The sequence below is a fragment of the Poecilia mexicana genome, unplaced genomic scaffold (assembly GCF_051168715.1).
Source record: "Poecilia mexicana isolate PSO_F unplaced genomic scaffold, ASM5116871v1 scaffold_9, whole genome shotgun sequence".
Lineage (NCBI taxonomy): Eukaryota > Metazoa > Chordata > Actinopteri > Cyprinodontiformes > Poeciliidae > Poecilia > Poecilia mexicana.
The window spans coordinates 21,221,960-21,245,540 of NW_028263378.1; the positions used below are offsets into that span (position 1 = coordinate 21,221,960).

Sequence of the window (23,581 nt, forward strand, 5' to 3'; positions counted from 1 at the left end):
TTTACATTTTTATTGCTTTTAAAAATCAATCATGATCAACAAAACTTGGCTTTTTTTGACAAAAGAATTTACCCCCCAAAAAACTGTAATGTCAAAGTGAAAACTGATTTATACAGAATGACAATTAAATATAAAATGTTTCACATAAAATATGTGATTTTCACATACTGACAAGTCAACTAAAAGCACCTGGCTGACCTAAAGGCCTGTGAAGGAGGACTAGGCTGAAGTAAATTAGGAAGGTAAAGAGGAACAAAACTACTTAAGCATTTATAGGCCAACATTGGGATTTTGAAATTCATTATGATTCAAAAGGAACCAATGAAGGGACAACGGGTTTGTAACTAATGTTCTCTAATGCCCCTTTCCGCTCCACCCAGCCTTGCTGCACTCTTCTTGGAAGTTGTCTCCATGAACCCTGTAACGCATGCAGCTAGGGGGACGCCTCTTGGAGGTGGAGGCTTTGAACCACACCTCCACACATCTTACAGTATGTGTTGCGCTTCATAACTGTGCAACATGAGTCGTCGTTTTTTGAGACAACAGTAGAAGAGAGAGTTGTGCATGTTGCTGTTTTTTAGCCTAGTTGGGATTATTCTGAGATTGAAAATGTTGCGGATGCTGTCGATGTGGCAGGAAGAACAGTATTTATTAATTTAGAAGATGGCAGTAGTTATTTACCATCTAGTACCTAAACAGCCCTACTCATGTTTACCAGCCAGATGCCGAAAAAAAACAGTAGTGGAAACGCTTGCAAAGCAGCCCGAATAAAGTGGAGCCCAGCAGAGTACTTTACAGATTGATTGATTTTAATTTAAGTGTCACAGTGCACATTTATGAATGTACAGTGCTGTCTTAAATATAGTGGATTTAGCAAAATGATCATTTCCATCTGTGGTCCCATAAAACAAACGGTACATTAAAAATAAAAACAATTAAAACAAATAAAAACTGTATATAAAGTGAAAATCCTACTCCGACATCATTATGTTCGGCTTTCACAAAAGTCCCTGTGGCAAACATTAAAGTTGTGACAAGATGAGACAGAAAGTTCAAGGAGTATGAACACTTTCACTAGTCACAATTATTTGCATGCAATCCATCAATTTATGGCACAAGGAGTGTAATAGCCAACAATTATTGACGTTTCCGGGACTGCAACCCATAACACCCAAACACGTCTGAGAAGCTGTCAGGAACATCGTACATACTCTTTGCAGGTATATACTAGCCGGTGACTTTGAAACTCCTTTAGTTGTTACCAGCTCTAATAACACCTGTCATAATATTATACCCTTCTGTAACTCTACATCAGTGGGTGAGCTATACTTAAGAAATTGTGAACCTGGTGACGATTCTCATAAGTGGGTAGTTTTCTTTAGCATTCTGTCTGTGGGCTTGAATTTAAGCAGAACCACAATGATATCATTGAACACCTCTGAAATACTGTTAAACATATGGATGTGTGCTGATATCACAATGAGAAGCTGAAGAGATGAGACTAGAGTCATGTGAGCGCACTCGGTTGTTACATGACAGAGAAATGACATTCAATCACACATTTTCAGTTGAAGAAGTTGTGAATATCTTTAGGCAGTTTCGACTAGCATGTTTGTAAATGTATGATAATAAAACTTCACTTTGTCATTTTATCATTAAAAGAAAGTCCCACGATTTCTCTGTCATCATCAGTGTTTAACCCTCATGCCCCGAGGTTTCTTCTCAGTACACAGACTCTTAATTCACAATAACCCTGCAAATGAATGGGCTGATTACAGCGAGGAAGAAGAGGAGGTAGTCATAAGCACTTGGCTTGAGCGGAATAGGCGAGGGGGGTGGTGGTGGTGGGGGGTGGCTGTGGCAGTACAAGTCCAGCCTCAGAAATAGAGCTGTGAACACCATCTGTCATGCTCTCTCTCCCCGTCTGTTAGCCTGACTGCAAGTAAAAGGGAGAATGATGCTCTGAGAACTGCATTAGAAGAACGTGGGTGCTGATTGTCGTAGGTGTGGGTTTACAGGCTAAGCAAGGGAGGGAGAAGTGGTGGATATTCAAGGAGGTGCATGAGTAACTCTTGCTGACAAAGGGAAGCACGCACCCACACAAAGAAAGAGAAGGGTTCTTGGGCAAGTGGGTATTCCTGCTGAAATCGCACCCCTGCACCCACCCACCGCCTCTTCGTGGACTCCTACCTACTGGCTCGTGTCGGAGGATTCCTAACGGAAGTTATGTTGACACATTATACAAACACACCACTCATCCTCCGGCCTCGGATTGAGGCTTTTTACCAAGTCATGTAACGTATTTAGTTTATTTTCATACAGGAAGAGACATTATCTTGCTAGCCACCCAAAGACTATAGCTGTGCGTGCCTCATAATTTATGCCTGTCATAAATTATGTTCCTAGAAATCTTACTCATTATATCTGATGTATTGGTCCTGAAACTGCTCATGAATACAGTGTCAGGATGTTACGTGACCCACAAAAAAAAAGGCTTGCCATGTAGCTTTTTCTAGACTTTCGGCATTATTCATTGCTCATATCGTGTAGGTTGTTTGAGATCTTGTACCTTTGTTCAAGTCAGAGTGTGAAACGGTCAGTAAGACATAAAAGCAAGCTTTGCCGCAATGAGCAACAGAGGCAGGATGAAATGTGTGCAACACCACAGCTGGAGACACAACAGTGGTATCTGAACAGGCTGCACCTACACTAAACAGAATATAGACTAAGAAAAATAGATCTTTTGGGAAAAGAAAATCTTTAGAATAACCCACAAAGCATAGATCCAATCTCTTTTTTTTTTTTTTTTTTTTTTTTTTTTTTGTAATGCTCTCTTTCATATTTGACTCTATGGTACTGTTTTCCATGATTGCTCATCTCAAGCGGCTCAGAGGTCTGGGTCAGATGTACAACAGCTTGCTAGAGCTTTGTCATCTCGAAGGCAATTTCCAAATGAACATGCTTCCTGTTGTAGTGTGCTGAGCCCAGCATAGCCGCTTTTTCAATGGTGAAAGTAGAGCAACTGGATCCCAGTTTTTCCAGTGTCGATGCAAACTTAGTTTAAGCTTAACCCCCTCTGATCACATTTAAAATCAGTGGCAAAATGCCACATATGCCGAATGTACATGCCAGTGCCAGAGAATCAGCAGCAAGTGCTATTAATCGTTGCAGAAACAACCCAATTATAGCATTATTTATTCTCTTGCTACACTAAGTAGACTCTCTGTTTGCAGTCAGCTCAGTGGATACAAAATCTTGAGGTCTGCTGCAAGTCACAACAGCCCAGCCTGCATTTTGATTAATGTGGCTTTTAAACACTTGGGCGCACTTGGAGTGTGTAAAACTGATTGAATTTTAATGTTGAGATCATAACAAATAAAACTGGACTGTAACATTTTTGTAAATGTAATGTTCTCAACCCCTGTATTTTTGTACCCTTCATCCTGGTACAGTGGAGCCTTGGTATCTTCAGGGGTTAGAGACCACAATCAACTGCGAATAGCTGAGATCACGAAATACAAAAGACTCCCTCCATTTTAAAAGCTGTAGCACATACTGTAATATGCGTTAATGCAGACTTTGGATACTGTTTTGGCAGTATTGCAGAAGCGAGCATCAACTTCCTTATCTCTGCTCCTGGGAGCATAACCAATCAGCACTAAGAAAAAAAAACAAAAAAAAAAACAAACGACACTCGTGGATTGGCAGCTTTCCAAAGACCATTCAGTAGTGTGTCAATTAGCATTGCGTCTGGGTATTTCAGCTTCTCAAGCTACATCTTCTTTAAATATTTTAGATATGCTGTGCAAAACAAATCATGAATAGGTGAGTTTGCTCTACATATAAAACATGATTAAATCCGTGTAAATGTTCTGGATTTATAGCTCCTTTCCAGTCCTACTGACCACTCAAATGCTTTGCACTACATGCACCTTCACCCATTTACATTCACAAATGCATATGTTTATACACCAATACACAAATCAATGGGCAACCAGGGGCACATCAACGTGACTGGAAGAAACTGAAATCATTTCTACAACTTTGAATTGCAAGACAACTATGATACCAGTCGGCCTCTGCTGTGTGCCAACTGTTCTCAAACATATTTGTGTCATGTGTTTGCCATATCTTCATTTATTCACTCAAGTCCCAGTGTTTGAACAATTTACTGGTATAGCCCAATGTAAAGCATATTTTGGCAGTATATTTTGCTGCCAAAATATACTTTGGCAGCAGACTGCTGTGTGTAAAACAATGAATGTGAATGTAAGACCTGAACCTGCCCTACAGTGTCCAAGGCCCGAGACGCACTGCTTCACAACTTTTGTTTTCAGCCCTTTTGAGATATTCCAGGATGGCGTTTTGCTTTTGGTACAAGTCCAGCAATGGATATTCTTGAATCTCAAACAGGATCAGTTCAACAGCCTGGCAGGAGTGAGTTTGGAAATAGATGTAGGTGCAAAAAAAGAAAATGTTGTGCAGGATTTGAAAATGAAAAGACTTTGCTTACTTTGTTTTTGTTACATATGAAATGAAACCGTTTTCTCACCGATTGCTGAAGGGATGTTCAGTCATTCAGCTTATTTGTTAAATCAGATGTTGTCCTGGGAAGACGTGGTTTGTACATCATAGCAGATTTGTTTGGGTGCCAAAACAAAACTATTAGTCTCAGGAATTAGCAGTTCCTGCAGAGCATGATGAGTTCCAGGCTTGGTGTTGGGCCGGTGGTCTTCTCCTCTGTTTTCCATAATTGCTTGCTTAGTTTTAGGGTTTTTTTGTTTTTTTTTTACACAATAGACCCATAAAGATCACTTTAAAAGATTATCTTCAACTTCCTCCCACTGGCAAAAAACCTCTCTGTTGTTCATTTTAGAGGAAAATTCTTCCCACCCCATTTATGTCTGGGTGTGTCTGGGTTTTTTAACATGAAGTAATCAGACGGTGAAGAGAAGATGGAGTGAGAATGTTTCAGCCATTTTTTTCTTTATTATTATTGACGTGTAAAAATCTGTATTTATCTTTTCTGCCTGGTGACCTGGGTTATTTTAGACCCCAGTTGTTTGTTTTGCCTCTTTATTTTTTTAACATGTATGAAATCAGTTGTATTTAAATAACTCATTTAAGACAAAGAACACAACACATTTAATTAAAGTGTAATAATCTGCATGACTGATAACTTAGGTAATCGTTTTTAAGTGAATTTTAATTAATGGCCTTGCCCTTCATTGATACATTTTGAGCCTAAAATTTATGCACACACATTATATCCATATACCTGAGTCATGAATGAAAAATGACATTTGTTTTAAATATGAATAACAAATCAGTAGATTTTTAGACTCTGGGAATATTACACCCCACAGCGAAGACCCCAGAGACCATCACCCATGAAATCATAATGTCTTACAGAGTCCGTCACTCTGAAATCAAGCTTGGCTAAACATAAATCAAATGCAACATTTTCTGCATTTTATTTTGAAGTCTTATGGTTATCAGAATAAGTAAAGATGCATTTCTGCTGCCTGCTATAGACTTGTCTTCTATTAATTGGCAGAAATTCGATGTTGTATTCATTTGCTGTTATTTAAACTCCGTGTTCTTTACTGAAATTAAAAGGCCAAGGGGTGCCAGGGAAAACGAACGAGAGCTGAGCATTAAGATGTGGGAAAATGTTGACTACCTGTTGCTATGGCAATGGGTTTGGATCCTGCAGGCTGCAGGACTCTTGCTGTTTCTAAATAAAGCTATTTTTTTCGCACTGATCTGTGGATGAAGATACTCACAGCTGAAGCTAATCTTCTGAATTGTATCAGTCGGAGTAAACACTTAATACTTTCTGTGAAACATCCTCAACAGCCGTTATGGGATTATAGATAAGATGGAACACAATGAGGGGCACATGCTGGAGTACTGATGAAATCCTCAGTAACACTTGCAGGCTGATTTGAGCTGTGCTGATGTTGATCAAAGTTATAAGGCCAATAGATTTGGAAGAAACTGAATTACAACTGTACATTTCTTAATACAAGGTTTCTGCATGTGTCATGATGTCTTCATATCTGCCAAAATTATATTTTTGTCTTCTGTACAAAATGTGATTAGAAATCATAAAATAAAAATTTATGAAATATAAATTTTCCATGAGAAATGTTTCAATTTGTGTATGTATTTATCTTTACAAATATGTACAATCATTAATCCTAAAAAAAACTATAAACATGGTTGCTCCATTACCAAAATGATTAAGTGGACATACTGTAATATTAGTTTGTTTAGTCCATCTACTTTAAGAGAAGCTAAATAATATTTCTGTTCTCATATAAACTATGTTCAATTTGATTTGAAGTCATCAAGTAAACCGAAATGTCAATTTAAATGGAAGAAAAACGAGGGAAACATTCCTTTATAGTCCATCTTTTGTCCCAGATTGCTGTCTAGTAACACACCACCTTGATTCCCCTGTAGGGGGCGCCTGTGTGCAGAGAAACGAGGACACTAATAGGTGCTCAGACCACACACTCCTCGTTTGTGATGGGGACTTCCATTCTTGCTTCAAGTGGGTTTGGGGCCATTTCACAGACAACATATTTAGTCATTTTCCTCCCACTCAAGGATGCAGCCATCATGTAGTAAATACCCAAGTTTATTAAACAAACGTGTCTGTGTGTAATTTTTGCTGTGTGAATGGCCTTACTCTCTGTGTGTTTCCTGAGAAAAAGGGAGTTCAACATGGCAAATGCATAGTAAAAAAAAAAAATATAAAAATATCTAATGGCTTATGAAATTTACCTGAGTTTCTGATATGGTAATAAGATGTCTGTTTCTAGGCAACAGGAGATTAATATACAATTAATAATATGGGAAATTGGAAATCCTCTCACTGGTTTAATGTGCTTGGGAACTGTCTTTTGTCTGCAGTTTGTTCCTTAATTTTTAGACATTGATTTAACAACATCTCTTGTGTGTTTGACTTAAATTAACCAAAAAAATTGTGATGCTATTCTGCAGAAAAGCTTTGAGTAAATAATTTTTATATTTCAAACAACAATAACATCATTTAGTGTTAGTTTGTAGGAACACTTTTTGTTTGTGATTTGCCTGACTGACGATGTGTTTGCTTTACCAGGGCTACTCGCTGGCGGAAGGAAAAATGCATGGAATGACTCTTACTGGTAAGACTGGAAAAATTCAAGTAAAGGAAACGGATTATCTAAAGCTTCTATTAATCAATTTTGTGGGTTACAGTTCATAAAAACCCTAAATGAGATTCTAGTTCAATTTCTGGTCTACACAATAATGGGGAAGACTGCTGACTTGACAATCATTGACAACCTCTGCCCGAATGATGACCCGCAAGAAAGAAGCTGGCTATTCACCGAATTCTATATCTAACGATATAAGTGGAAAGTTAAGTGGAAGAAAAAAGGTTTAGTGGAAATCAGTTCAAGACTATTTGTACATGTTTTAAAAAAAACATAGCTTATCAAAGTTGTGTACAATAACCCTAACAAAAAATATAATTCAATAATAATTCCAAGAAGAACAAAAATCAAATAAAAGCCAAGAAAAAATGGACAAAAATAACACAGGTAGCCAATGCCTTGAAACAATTATGAAGTGAAATTCTTTCAGGAGTTTGAGGGACATTCACAAAGTTCATCCATGTTGCTTGATGTCCAGTGTGACATTTCCACAGTGAGTGATAATTTGGCGAGCCATGGCATCTGCTGGTGTTCCACTGAGGGCATATTCTGAACAGAACATGGAAAATAACTTTCTGTAGTATTAACATGTCTGAAGTAAAATTGTTTTCTATTTATTTTTTTTTACTAAACATAGTTGGGGTTTTAATTGTAAAATAAAAAAAACACTTGATTTGATTTATTTAAAACTGGTTTTTAAAAACAACAAAAAAAGGACAGAGAAAATGTGCTCACATAACCAAGAACAAAATAATTAGCTTACCACTCCCTTTCTGTTTGAAAAATATATCAATGTGTTTTATTGTTTTATTTCTTTTATATCAGTTTAAAGCTTTTTTTAACTAAATCAGAAAAATAAATGAAGTATATTTTTGAGCTGCAGCTGTAGCATTCCTACAACTGTCTCTGTATATGTAGCATTCATTACATCCTAATTATTTAAATTAAATAATTGCACAAGATACGGGAATCATGTCTTTTTTTTTTAATGCTTCTACATTATTTTTGAATGATGAAATGGTTGGTGATTTTATTTGTTACTACAAATAAAATCACCAACCATTTCATCATCAGGAAGTTTGACAATCATAAACTGTTATGATTTTTAAATACATATGCTTAAGCTATTTGCTGCTGCTTTTTTTTAACCATTCCTTAAAGTAGATTTAGATTCAAATTATTATTTTGTGTTTTAAAATAGATTAATCAAGCAACATCTCTTAAATGCACTCACATGTATATGAGAATATTTACATGGCCATTAGCCAAAACACGAGTACGAGAAAATTGCATACAATTCAGGGTCAGAGTTTTATGGATATACGGCTGCTATTAGTGTAATGCCATCTAAAAAAAAAAGGCAATCCATGCCAGGGTTTTTAATGACTTATAGTCGATACAGCAGCTCAGCATTGCCAGCTCTCCTGATTCTGGTTCTTTGTTTTGCAGATTACCATCCACCGACGCCGCCGCAGAAGACTGGTTTCCACCGTTACCAGTTTATGTTATTTGAGCAGCCTCCTCACACAAAGATATCACTCACTGAGAAGGAGTCTTCCCGAGGTAATCACTCTGCATCTTTAGATCGCAGAAATGTTATCTACAATGACTGTAAATTCTAACGTTTTGTTGCTGAAGATTACAGCAAGACATTCAAACTCATTTTCTCTCATGGTAACCACAACAAATCTCTCTTTCCCTTGATGAAAGAAACTTTGTGGATCAGACACATCAGTGGACTTGTTTTGTCTGTTCTCACAACTGTAAGGTTTTATTGCATCACTTGGAGTTATTTTTGGTGGGCAGTTTTTGTTCGAGTGCATGAACCCCGACAAAGAAAATGTTAATGAGGTTAGTGAGCGAGTCTGCGGCTGTGCTAATGCCCACCAGGTCAAGACGAGTATTACCGGCTCCCACGCACACCTGCACGAGTCCGCCTGGCCGTGTGTTGGTAAACCTGAAATCCCCACTCAGCGGTGTCGGTACACATGAACGTACGGTTCAATTTGAACATTAATTATTGTTGATATCATTACCATATCTTTGTTTGTTTGTCTCTCAGAAGTCAGTCTTGTTTGTGCTGCAGAGCTTTTGTTTTCTTTCTTGTTCTAAAATAACTTTTCCACCGTCTGAAGTCAGTGGGAAGGTGCGAAGCAGCTCTCAGATGAACAGCACAGCAGCTCGCAGGAGGCGTGTCTCCCTGTCTGTTCTACTCGGGTCACAGTCGATGATTTGAGGGGAGATCAGGGCGGTTGGAGACTTTCAAGCGCGGTGCCGGTGAACAAGTGGAGCTGCCAGTCTCTGCTGTTTGAAGTTTTGACAGCTTTGTCAGCAAACAGTCCAAGCACATTAGGCTGAGGTGTGTTTGATGTTTAAAGTTTTTGGGAAAAGAAATGTCAGAACAGATGAACTTTTTTTTTTGCATTTGTGCTACACCCAAGTCACATTTGGGTAATTTCCGGTAAACCTTCATCACATTGTTAAAATAGAATGTTTCAAATATAATGTTTGTCATAAAAGAAAAAATACATATAGTCTGAACACCCCCCCATCCTCCAATTACCCGCCACCCCAATTTTGAAGCAATTGCAGTTAGCGGATCCACCCATCCTTAATCTACTGGATGAGTTTAACTCCCGTTGTCGCACTTCCTCTCTCCTGCAAAATCTATTCAAGGGAAATTTAATTAAGGAATTCACTCTTAGATAATCAAATATTTCATTTGAAGGGTTTGTTCTTGAGAGAATAACTGTCCATATGAAGAGAGCGATGGGATTGGATGTTGAGAAATAAAGGTAACTCATGTTTTACACACACATCTCGGATCATTAAAAAGGTAAATTATTTTTAATGATTCAATTCAAAATGTGAAACTCGTATAGGTTTATCATTTAATTATAGTGTTGGTGAAATTCAAAAATGTAATTTGCCAGAAAATTTTACTATGCAACACTTTTGAAAGAAAGATTTTTCTAAATAACACAATCATAGTGGTGACCGCTTACTGTCCAGAAGAGAGTCTTTATTATGCTTTGGAAAGCCAAAGACGGCATTTTAAAAAGACGCTGGTTGTTCAAAGTGTGGATAAGAGACATATTACCGGAAAGCTGAGTGGAAAGAAAAAGTGCAAAGCTCATTTAAGGGTTTGTGGCAATTTCACCAGATATGGAGTGCAGCTGGAGTGTTTACTTTAAAAGCACCGTATATCAAGAAAATGGATAACTACTGTGGCATTGCTTTTGTTAAGTCAATCTTAACGCATTGGGTACTTCTTGTTTAGCCAACTTGGACACCAGTTTCTGGTGGGAAAATGGTGTTAAATGCAGAACCGAAGTTCAGCCTAACATAGGAGTCCTTATTCTCTGTGTGGGAGTGGGCATGGTGGACCAGGATGGAGTCTGTGTGAACCGGTTCCACCTCTATACGTAATATTGTGAGTCCTCAGCTACGTTGATGGTTTGCTTCCGATGTGTCGTCCCCAGCCTTTTGAAGCACTTCATAGAAACAGGAGTGAGTGTGGCTGGGCAGTAACCATTAAGACAAGATGTTACAGAAGACTTTGGTACAGGGATGACTATGGATGTCTTAAATCATGGTACAGATGGTAAAAAAATGCCAGCTAAAGCCTACAAACTCATACATTGTTTATTCTTAGATCAAATTTACAGAAATAAACTTTTGAAACTTGTCCATTTGAGTGTAATTGATAAACTACCCAAGTTTTACTTTTAGAATAAAGCTGCTGAAACAAATTAACTTTTCAATTATATCCCAACAAGATGCACCTGTATTTGGTTTTGAATGCATCTTTCTATTATTTTACCTGCTGTATTGTCATTAGCCTCCACGACCATGTGCGCAGTATGCACACCAAGACGAGAAGAACAGAGGGAATCCCATGTCTCCCACCTCCTCCGTTAAGTATGTTCACTTATTAGCATCTGTCCTCCCTCCATGTGGTATGACACACAGAGGATTCTTCATAACCGATGACATTAATTGACGTGATTTGTGAAGGAGAGCATTTAGTCGTGGGTGGAGGACTCCTAATGATCGTTTTCCACTTCCAGTAGTGGAGTCATTGACTCAATTTTATTTCTGATTTGCCGTCTCTCTTCTTTTCATCTCTGACCATCAGTTAAGTAATAAGCACTGGCCAGAGGGGACTGAACAATTAGAGGTGGAGCAGGGGCTGTTGTGAGAAACCGTGGGAGTCTGCTTTGCCTCCAGGGTTAAGGTTATGAATGTGGGTCAGTGAACTGATGGAGACAGCTGGTTTGTTACATAAGGATCTACAGGGGGCTGCAATCTTGGCACTGGGCACAGGGGCGTTATCCTAGGGAATCCCCATTGCTCTGGCTCAGGAAGGCTGTCCCTGACTGGAGACTGCCCCTGTGCCAGGGTGGGGGGTGGAGATGGGGGCGCAGGCGTGGGCGCTTAGGCCCTCATGATACTTGTCAGGCACTTGGCAAGCCCTTATTATGTCCTGCTACTGTTTGGTGCCGACATGTCAGTTTGTCGGGGGAAACAGTGTTACAATGCCGGGAGGGAAAACCCGAGGCCTTGAGAGCGGCTGCCTAGTGTTGTTTCAGTTTACACGATACACTCCGCATACACTGTTCACACATCCAGCCGTCCATCTCCTGACCTTAGCAGCCACTCTAAATGTGCAGATCTACCGTCTCAAAAACTGTTTGAGATCATTTGCTTGAAAAAATAGAAACTTATAAATAATACATTGCTTTGAATCCCGCAGCCGCTTTTTACTTCATTTATTTCTGATGGATTGTAAAAACAAGGGTGACGATCATGTTGTATAAAAGAATGGATCAGAGAGGAGTTAGCTGCTGGATCCTACACGTTGCTCATCTTGCTTCCCAGAGCCTGTACTGCCAGCTCAGCACACTCTGCAGTAATTGAAGCCATTTGCAATGTTGTAGTGTGGTAATGGGCAGATCCATGTCTACCACCCACCCACAGCCTCTACCATTAATCAGAGCTGCGAGGAGTCAAGAGAGCCAGGATTTGGTTGCTATAGCAGGCCCAAGTTTTAGGCTGGAGTCAGCTGCTTTAAAGTGACATCTTGACATCTTGAAGTTGACAGGTTTGGTTTAAAGGTTTTAAGTCCTTCAACTCACAAGCTTTGATCTGAAACATTTATCGAAAGCATATAGAGTAATCCTTATCTGTTTTTTTAACACTTGCATTTAAGAGCAAGGACATAATTTCACTATAGCTGATCTGCACAAATGTGTGCATCCCTGATAAAATTTGACCATTTGAGGTCAGATCAGAACTTTCACTTCTATTTCAAATGAGAAAATGGCACACAAGATTAAATCACATACACTAAAAACATGGGGAAATAGGTTGCTAGTGTATTAAAGTTAAACTTAACTTTTTTTAAATTACAGTTTTTTGGCTTTTAGGGTACCCTGGAAGGCATTCTTTGTCATTTAATTTTTATTTTTCCTGGGATTTGAACAAGTAATGTGCAGTTGTGAAAAGAAAATATTGCATGTTCCTTTATTAGTATTATTTTTGCAAATAAAAATTTCACAAATGTGGCAAACATCTGTATTCAGTCTCTCTACATGAACATTGTCCTGTAGTTTTTTTCAGTATGTCTGTGTGAGTCCGTGAATATAAATTTTTAAGATTTGCAGTTGGATTTAGAGCTGGGATTTGATTGGATCTCTAGAACACATGAATATCCTTCGATCGAAATTGCTTTGTTGTAGCTCAGGCTGCATCTTTGGTGTCATCAAAACTGCACAGAATGTTTATCTCATGTCGCAAAGAGTGAATTGATCTTTTTCACTCTAGCAGGGCTCAAGCATTTCTGGTGGATTTTTTTTCTCATCGAAGACGACTTGGTTCTGAAAATTTGCCCCATAGCCCAGACATACAATGCATGTTAGAGATTGTTGTCAAATGTTATGAACAGCCAGTCTTTGCCAGGAAGTCCTGCTGCTCTTTCAGTGCTGCCATAGCCCTCCTGGCAGCCTCATCTCTGCGTTTCCTATCAGTTTTGGAGGAACGTTGTGTTCCTTGTTCCATTTCTGGTGAGATGCACTTGTTGACAATTGCAAGTGTTGTGCACAGATCTATTTAAATTTCCTGATTGGCATTTTTCAGTGAAAAGATCTGTTGAGGAAAGGCTTTCAAAGACAACCTGCAGTAGTTAGGAAACCCAGGGAAGACAACCTAACGTTTGCTTAAGAATCCACCAAACTTTTTGACTAGGTTTCTCTTTTGCAAGCCCACTACAAGATCACAGCTACACAGTTACAATACAAAATCGTGCACATGCAACAAATTTGCTAGTACATTAATTGAATTATCTCAAAATGAGAAACTTAGGAAAATCGTAAATGTATGTACTAAAAAAATAAAGCTTTCTTATTTCAGTTTTTACTATTTAAACGAGTACTGTTGCCATTAATTGTACTAATGTTCTAAGTACTGTATTAAATGCAATTTGATATAATGGAAAATGCATCCTTATTCGCTTAGTTTTATGCAACAGTTGAATTTTGGAGTTCCTATGCTGGTTCATATTGACCAGAGCGATGTTTTGGTTTTTTTTAATGTAAAAACAACTTTAAGTTTGGTGATTTGGGTATTCCCTGGGAAATTAGACTTGTTCACCTCGCAGATCTAATAATCTACAGCATTAAACTGGCAACACATTGAGAGTTAAAATCAACAGGCATGTTGAGTTTTCCCAGGTTAATCCCTCTCCAGCGGTTTTCTACACATCCAGAGATATTGTCTTATGGCTGAATCCCGACAGCAACAAAGTTCCTCATCCTGAAAATAAACACTGCAATATTCCTGCATCTATTTTCATAAGAAGAACCTCAGTCAGGCTCTTACTCTGATATGGCTCCTTTGACTTTACTGCGAGAAAAAAGATTACTGGATTTTGAGTATATCTGAGACAGTGTAAGAGGTTTAACAGGGACACCGCCCACACCACTAAATGTAGCAGTTCTCTGTCACCTCGCAGCAGTCCTGATCTTTCTGCCATACCCAGGCAGAGATGCAAGGTGGAAACAAAAGGAGAGGCAGGAAGACGTTAACATCGCCCTCAGGTCCCACACTATCTGTCCTTTCCATGAGCATGCAGATGGGAGAGGCGGAAACGTGTCTCTGCACTACAAACAAGCACCAGCCTATTTTAGGGTCACTTGTAAGTCTAGACATTCGCAAGGTACCAACCAGCACGATAGCAGCGGGTACTGAGAATTTACTTCGTTTTGGAATGAGCCCCAATGATTGCACAGCTTTAGACAGGATTATGTGTGCAGAGTCTTACAATCGCTGCCTGACTTTGACTCCAGTACTTTTTAGAGAAAATGTTGCTCAACACCGCTGTAAGGCAAGAAAACAAAAACCCAGATGAAAAAGTATTTTTGCTTCATTATCATAATAGCGAAATCTACAACATGACATGTCAGATATGTCCCAGTATTTTATGTAAAGTTCATCTCCGAGCTGTCTCCCCTTCTGCAGTAGCTGTGGGGGTGAGCGACCTCGTCATGGACATGCCGAGGAGTTTGGGGATCTGCAGAGGCGGTGCATTATCTGAGACTGAAGCACAGACCCATAAGGGTCTGCTGGGGCCATGCCCTTTAATGCAGACAGGTCACTTGACTCCATTGCCCTCTCATGATTATTGGTGGCCTCCCTGCTGGCAGTCTTCATTCACAGAGATGACCTGCTGAGATCCAGGTACTCATCTGCTCATCTCCCAGTTGTTATTCATCCTGTTTCCCCCAACTGAGCTCAGAACCTGACCCGAACTCACAGCCACATGGAAGTGTCAGGTTTTGAAACAAAAAAAAAGTGACGGGTTGGGAAAAAAATTGTTTAGGTATCACTCCACAATGCAAATTCTGCTTATTTTTCAAAGATCTCTATAGCAATTAATTAAAATCTTCCGATTTGTGCCTTTGTTAATGGTGAGCTACACCAATCAGGCATAACATTATGACCAACAGTGTGTTATTACACTCTTTTCTGACCTGTGGAGGGATGGACTCCAGAAGGTCCCTGACTGCGTGCTGCGTTGTCGGGCATCAAGATGTCGGCAGAAGGTTTTTCTACCTATAGTGCATCTGGGTGTAATTTGTTCCTCAGATAATGTATCCAGCGATCGACATGATGTAAAAGTACACAACAATAGAAGTCACTAGATAAATGTCAAATAAAATAAAGGACAAGTACCTCGCTCTGACATTGTTACAGCTATTTTATATCTACACCATCAGTTCAAGCTAACAGTTCATGTGGAAATAGAAAAATAACTTTTGCATCTTTCTTTCCCTCGAATGTTTTTTATTTTATTTTTATTTTGTATGTCCATGTTTCTTTTGCATGCCTACTGTGTATAATTTAATCATGTTCAATATTAATATTATTTAAAAGATGTTGCTTCAGTGAAGAACAAGGGGTCAGTAGGAGCATGCTTACTAACCTGGAGCTATGGAGCATCAAACTACAATGAATTGTGTATTCTGACACCTTTCCATCAGAACCAGAATTAACTTATTTTTCAATAAGACCTAGCAACAAATCTGCTTTGCTCGCCACTTGCATTAGTGAGTCCATGACTCACAGCCGGTCTTCCTTTGAACCTCTTTTTACATATTCTGAGTAATGCAGACCAGAATCACAACAAGGTTGTTCTCCCATCCCACTTCTGTAAACCAGTGACTGTCTCACCAAGGAAAAATGCATTTCATTAAATTTGAGAATGATGCAGCCATTCTAAACCTTCTAAATGGGGAAAAGCATCATCGTGGGTCCATTGTGGTTGGGTCAGTATTCTGATGTGACTTTAGATCAACACCTTGAAAGCGCAAGGTGGGTCCCTGCCTAGACCCTCACAGATGGTGACCCTCACTGGTGATATGGATTGGGATGCTTGAATTTTGTTTTGTTCAGATATTGTTGCAACAACAATCAAAACATCTTTTGTTTCAAATCTCAGCTCGGATGATGGCCCTTTTTAAAAGTTTTATTGATTGGTTGGATGTTTTGTATCACTGCCTGGTTTGCTCATTTCTCCATAACCTGGATATTTGTTTTGTTTGTACCTGCTGCTGCTATCTGCTTAACAGAACAAAAACCATAAGTTTTTCTGCTCTGGACTTTTCTTTTTTTTTTTGCCATAGCCTGCTCAAAATTGGACTCATTTTTTTTTATTGTGTGTCTTTGTGTGAGCTGTCTGCAAATCTCTTTTCCAGCAGGGAGAGCTGCAGTTTTGAAAATGCTCTAATGCAGTCGTGTAGCCAGTAACATAGTCACACTTGTCAAGTTTGCTCAAATCATTGTTCTAACATTCTGCTTCTAACTCATCAACTTTGAGGACTTACTGTACAGTTGCTATTTAATATAGTTTAAACCTGAGATTTCTCTCCACAAAAAGACAATCTTTTTCCCTTCAGAGTTTACATCAAATCAGACTGAATTTATACCATCTTAAGCCAGGAGTAACAAAATTTCAACTTGCTGAATTGAAATTATTGAATTGAATTGATAAGAGAGCACCTACATACAGTGTAGACATGAGCAATAAAGCCACTCGAGGAGGAAGAAGCCATTTCTCTAAAAACAAGATTTAAAAAAGCAAGATTAGTGTCAGCAAATACATAGGACAATTTTTGAGACATGCCTGTGGTCTGATGGAACTAAAAAACTGAAGTGTCTAGAAATAAAGATTATTGTTATATTTGGAAGGAAAAAAAAAAGGGGGGGAAGTTTGTAAGCCTGAAAAAGTAATCATCCAAACTGTGAAGTAGGGGGTGGCTGAGTCATGAAGTGGAGGTGTTTTGATGCAGGAAGGACTGGAGCACTTCACAAAAAGTAACATGTGATGAAAAAGGAAAACCCTGTGGAAATATTTCAGTAACATTTCTGAGCCTGGGCCAACTTTCAAACTTTCTTAAAAATTAATGTTCCAAATAAATGATGTCCTCAATCAAATTGGCTTAACAACAACAAAGTCAATGTTTTTCATAGCAGTCACCACACTTGTGTGTGAGAAAGGCAGCCTTCAAACAGACTCATCAGGAGGAATGAACCATAAGGCCCAGCAAACTACTGGGAGGAACTTGTAGAAGAGCATCTAAAATCTTCAATACTGACAGATTTTGGTAGTAAAGATAATCAATGGCTCTCATTTCACCTGTCAGAGATTATAATTGTATGCTTGATCATTGTGCGTTTCTAATGCATGCTGCTGTCTGATGGCCAAAAAGTGACACCATATATATCAGATGAAGCAGAATGTTAAAGATGACTTTTGTTTGGGTTTTTTTAATCCAGGCATATTGAGATTTGACCCTATTTGAGTCCATTCTCTCTATGGATTTGGACCATTTCAGAAGCTGGCTTTTTCAACTTCCCAAGGCAATTCTTGAACAGCTGTTAGTCTAATTACCGCACACATGGAAATACCAGAATGTCCCCGATTCCCTGGATTACAGTACAAAGCATCAAAGCATTGTCTGATGCACATGCAGACATATGAAGATGCAGACACGTGCTCTTTCTTTGTGGAATCTGTTGAAGTTTGCAAGTTTAAAGCACACAGGGTTTTCTTCTTGGAATCATAGTTGTGAATTTGTCCTCTTTTTTTTTTTTTGTTAAGGGAGGGAAAACTGCAGGGAATCAGTGGTTGTCAAAATCTTAGAAGTGATATTGTCATACCAGCCGGATGGCCGTCTGGTGTTTGTTTAAAAGGGGAGGGAAGAGAAAAAAAACAGTCCAGGCGATTGAATCATATCATCTTGCCAATACGTCCTTGCGTTCCCACCTCCATCATTACAGCAACATGTTTTATTTTCAGCAGAGCTGTTCTCAGTGACTCACATCCCAGAGCCATGTGTTGCTCAGTTAGGCCTCAGATCCCTTAAACACAGACCAAGTGGTCAGAAGAAATGCTCTCGTAATGCACCAGAGAGTGCACTCGGAGTACAGCTCATTTCTGGAGTGTTTTGCTGGACTGAAAGCAAACCTTAAGTTTTTTTTTCTCTCAATTCTTTTGCTTAAATGCTAATGAAAATCTGTGTTTTGTGTCTTCTGCACCTCCAGGTAAATGGGATTTCCAGGCCTTTGTCAAAAGGTTTAACCTTGGGGAACCAGTGGCTGCCTTGCAGTTTCTCACCCAGAACTTCAAGGACTAACGGATGCTGAAATACTTCTATCAGAAGAAGAATACAACAGTACAATTATAGAAACTAAACTGTTTCTTCATTTGTATTGTTTCCCTGCTTTCCGTGCATTAAACAGCAAAAATTCTTCAAAGCTTGCACCAGCTTCTATCTTATCGTCGAGTTCAAGAGATATTTCCTCTCCGTGTTGCTCTAGCTGAAGGGTTTTTGATGTCGCCCCGTATCTCTGGTCTCGTGGTTGGGAGCAAAGGATTCGGGAGATAGATTTCAACTTCACTGGGGATTTCTTAATAGTTTCCGAACACGGGCGACAAGAGAAGGAAGACGGCCCTGATATCACAACTTTGTGTGGAAAGAGTTTTTCTAATTCAGGGGCCGGAAACACGTCAGGGCCAAAAAAAGGAAGTGGGAGGTGAAACCGAGACCGCAGCTCAGCCGGATGCTGCAGTGGAACTTGAACTAAAATACTCTAGAGTGACAGGACAAGGGGGAGGGGCTGTCAGGCATGTCATGCACCAAGTTAAGGGAACTTGCTGTTTGTGTCATTGTTTATCATATTTCCATTGACCACTCTCACCCCGACTGGAAACAATGAGTTACTTTCAGGTATTTGGTTTATCTGAAGAAACAGCTGCTGAGTTTTCGATATTTCCTTCAGTATAACTTCAGGACAATGAACCCGTTTTGAACTTGAGAGAGTTGCATAAGAGCCTCACCTGGCAAGTCTGCAGAGGATGGTGTGGGTAAACTTTTCAACCCATCCACACTAAAATGCTCTTCAGACTTTACAGGTCTTTGTAGAGGATGGGTCAGAGTCCCGTCCCCCACCCCCATGAAGAATATTGGTTTCTAACCAGCAACTCTCCTCCCGGGAGCGTTTGTATCAATACCCCAGATGTCTGAAAAAGGGTGGATTTACTTGAGTGACTTTGATGTTGTGATGATCAATCTTTAGTTGGTGGTTTCATTGACCCTAGTTTGGTGTCTCATCAGTGGGATAGGCAGGAGCAGGTAAAGGAGGCTTTTGTGCCTTTGGTGGATAAGCCAGCCTTGGTAACCCCCAATGTGCCCTCTACATGAACTCTGGAAGATCATTGATCAATTGTCCAGCATGTGCTTTGTTTGCCTCCCAGACTCAGCAGTCAAAGCACCCAAGTTCACAAACAAAACAACCAAAACAATACACGCGGGCCCACAGTGAGTGAGAGTGAGAGAACCCACTGCTTTTGAACGCACAATAAGTACCCATCGGTTCGAGTGTTGCTCCTGACCTTGATTTGCTCGTCTTATTTGACTTATAAAATCACATTTCTAACAACTGGCAAGTGGAGGATAATTCCACACTCATTGTGAAGCATGCCAAGTAGGAGAGCATTCTTCCAAAAAACACCTACTTGAATCCATCAGTACAAGACTGAAATGCCAAGATGTGCACTTCCAAATGCACTGCATTTTTTTTTCCCTTCTCCTTTATGTTTTAGAGAGATCCTGCCAAACCAGCTGGGTTTTGCCGTTCAGTTTCCTCTAACGTGTTTATTTTTACTCCAAATGTCAAGAGTTAAATGTTATGATTAATAAAAATTGACAGTTATAGTTCAGTGCTGGAGAGTATATACGCTTCTCACTTTCCCTGATGATGTGAATAAGGCTTTCAATATTTTCTTTAATGAAGTCAATATTACTGTAGTTTATCATTTTTATAATCAGATCAGTTGTCTCATTGGCAAAAAGTGATCCAATATGCAAGATAATGCTAAGGATTATTTCATCATAGTATTTCTGAGTTACTGCATGTTATGAGTTGTGCTAGAATGAATTTAAGAGGAACGTCTGATCAGTTATTATTCCTATAGTTTATATTTCCATATCTAATTGCACATGTTGGATGCGGTTTGAATTCCTCAGGAGATTTGAGTCCTGTCTCAGAGTGAAATTCTTCTTTCATTCATCCATGTTACTGGATAACTAAATCTGTTTTTTTTTTATCTAAGCACATATTTTTATCCCATCATATAAAACCCCATAAAGAAGGTGACCTTTAACATGTCTTCTGGTGAAACTATTGGAAAGTTGCAACAAAAGTGTGGCCGAAAGCTTCAAATTTTTTTTTTGTTTTGTTTTGTGCGAAATAAAACAAAACTTGCTTCCTTTTGCATTCATTAAACTCGACTAGCATCTGTGGTTATTCAAATCTAATTCATAATTTTGCTCCTAAATAAAAATCACAGAAAGCACTGCTATGCTATGCTGTATGCGTACTCCTGCTGAACCCCTGCATACACCTGATGCACAAAGTTTGCAGCTGCTGGACAAAACCCAACACTGTCAAACAAGCTACTAGTTCAGTAGTAAGACCAGGGTTGTCCTTCTACACCCATCAAATCTTGAGGACTCCGAGCCTCTTTAGAAACTGCCTCTCCTCCTAAGATCTTTGATACATATGGGTAACCTCCACCTGTACCATTTCAGCACCTGATTCGCTCTAACAGGTTTGCTTCCAGAATTTCCCCGTTTCTCTTCCATCCATCTTCCTATCAACTCTGACCGGTTTCACTATTCCTGCTTAAGAAAAGCATCATTATGGCCCATCTGCCCTATTCCTTGGTCTTAATGATTCTGTTTGTTCAATGATGTCATCTAGCTGATGAAGTAGGCTGTAAGCTGTGTTGAGACTGAGCTTGAATTACACTCAGAATGACTCCATTTACTATATAAATGTGTTTTTGAGGTCATTGTTAATACTGTCATTTTATTTCAAGGAAACAAAACAGAGCGGGTGGAACACAGCAAAAAACGTGAATCATTGTGTATAACTATACAACACTTTACTGTGATGTAAGAAAATGTGTAAAAGTCCAGTGGGTATAACTACTTTTTCAAATCACTGTACAGGTACATCTAAACAAAATCATGGAAAAAATTTTAGATTTTGTGCCATTCATTTCAGAAAGTGAAACTGTTTCATTGTTCGAAATATTTAGAATATTTTGTTTGAAATATTTTGAGCCCTTTATTACTTGTAGTCTTGGTGATTATGTCTCAAGATAATTGAAACCCAACATTCGGTGACTTAAATATTGGAAACTCATGGTTTCACACCAATTATAACTCAAATGTATCTGCACTGATGTCCTAGAAATGGTCTCTCATTCTGGGTCAGTCACTGATGATTTGAGGTGCCTTTGGTGTTGGTCAACTGTTTTCTAGTCAACCATAATGTCTTAAAGCACTTCATGTTTTCTGCTGCTGACAAGATTTATGAAGATGCTGATTTCATTTTCCAGCAGGACTTGCCATCTGCCCAGACTGCCAAAGGTACCACAACAAGGTTCAATTACCATGGTGTTAAATTTGCTTGACTGGTTAGCAAACTGGCCTGACCTGATAGAGAATCTATAGTGTTATCAAGAGGGAGGCAAGAGACACCTGACCCAACAAAACTAATGACCTGAAGGCTAATGTCAAAGCTACTTGGGCTTTGAATACACTTCAGCAGAACCACAGGCTGATCGCCCCTATGCCATGCCGCACTGATAAAGGAATTTATGCAAAAGAAACCCCAACCAAGTATTCAGTACAAGAGATGCATACTCTTTAGAAGTCTAGCATTCCCGTTAGCATTCTCAGTAAAATAGATATCCTATTTTATTAATCTTGTATAATAGTCACAGTTTTGAGGCACTGAATTGTGGGTTTCCATCATATATAAACCATAATCATCAAAATTATACAAGTAATAAAGGCCTACAATATTTTACTCGATGTACAAATAATTGAGTTTCACTTTCTGAAATGTGACAAATACTGAACTGTATGATATTCAGATTTTTTAGATGTACATTTATGTCAACATCTCTTACCATATGTGACCGCTATCACCTTTAAGCCGCCTTTATGTCTGATAAATTAATGAACCAGAAAATTAAGGAGAAAATCCACAGTGTAGAATCATTTAAGTATTTTTGAATGCATATTGTTTATTTTTATTACATTCTACATTCTGAATAAACTCGTAGATTACGTTGGTGGCCAGCGTTTTAAGCAAATTCTTGGTTGTGTTTAGTTTTAACTAGATGATGGTGGTGAACTTACTGCACTCAGTCAATATAAAATGAAGCGGTATTTGGTCAGTTGTTTCTCCAGGTGGGTATGTTTATATTTCCAGCTGTTTCACCAACAACATGGGATCATTTTAGCCATCTTGATTATATGTGGAAAGAAAAAAAAAACTAATTTGACTATACATCCACAGTGCCTTGGAGGTTTTCCACAGCACTTTAAAATGGGCCTCTGCTTCCATGGAATTCCCATATGCAAAAGAGCTGGGCGATGCGCGCTGAGCCAGGTCACGCCACAAGCCATTGACAAACAATACAGGCCCTCCCCCTTGTGAGCCATCTCAGTCGAGGAAACGAGCCTGCAACAGGTAAGTGTTCCAGGCGGGGTGGCCAACTTTCCGACCACAGAGATGGACACACTCTCGCCCTCCCCAAGGAAAAGCTTCATAGTACAGAGTCCCAGGCCACACCTGGGGATTCTCTGATGGTTTGCATCCATAAACATGACGGGGAACACCGCTGTTTTGTTTTTTTTTTTTGAAAGTCTGTGTGACAGTATGGATCAGGTAGCAATTCTTATTTACACAGAGTAACGGGAAGACGAGGCAGCAACTTTAAGGAGCTAAAACACACACCGACACACACAAGCCATGCGATTATTCTGCAATTATTTATATGGTCAAGTTTTTCTTTTATTTGCTTTTAGCATGGACTTGTTGCTTTAATATTTTAAATACAGTTTTAATAAGGATCTTTGCTTTATGTTGGAGTACATTAAGTCAAATGTTTGGACAAAATTTAAAACTAAAAATATATTTATGTGAAAATGGTAATATCAGCCAGGCTTTAAATATGCAAACATTTTAGATTAAACTCATGAGGATGCTATTGAATGCAATTAGATTTTTCCCACATATAGAGGTAAAAATACAAATGATTTGGTTTCACTGTTTTGTGATCCATTACCTTTGATTAAAACTAAAAAAAAGTAACAAATAGTACAACTGTGCCCCACACAAAATACAGATTATAATTATCTGTAACATATATTAACAGTTATTATTTTGACTCATAGATTCAAGCATGAACGTCAAAGAAATATCCACTAAATTTAATTTAATTTTCAGATGCTTAT

General features: G+C 38.9%; 1 protein-coding gene across 1 annotated transcript in view; it reads left to right on the forward strand.

The window, feature by feature from the left end:
- pebp4 (phosphatidylethanolamine binding protein 4) overlaps window positions 1-18,521 on the forward strand; it is a 62,027-nt gene extending 43,506 nt beyond the window's left edge. Inside the window, exons 5-7 of the mRNA XM_088008967.1 lie at window positions 7,130-7,175; window positions 8,655-8,768; window positions 18,309-18,521. Of these exons, the coding sequence (XP_087865093.1) occupies window positions 7,130-7,175; window positions 8,655-8,768; window positions 18,309-18,400 (252 nt within the window). The 3' untranslated portion in view covers window positions 18,401-18,521. The remainder of the gene's footprint in view (window positions 1-7,129; window positions 7,176-8,654; window positions 8,769-18,308) is intronic.
- Window positions 18,522-23,581: the final 5,060 nt, after the last annotated feature.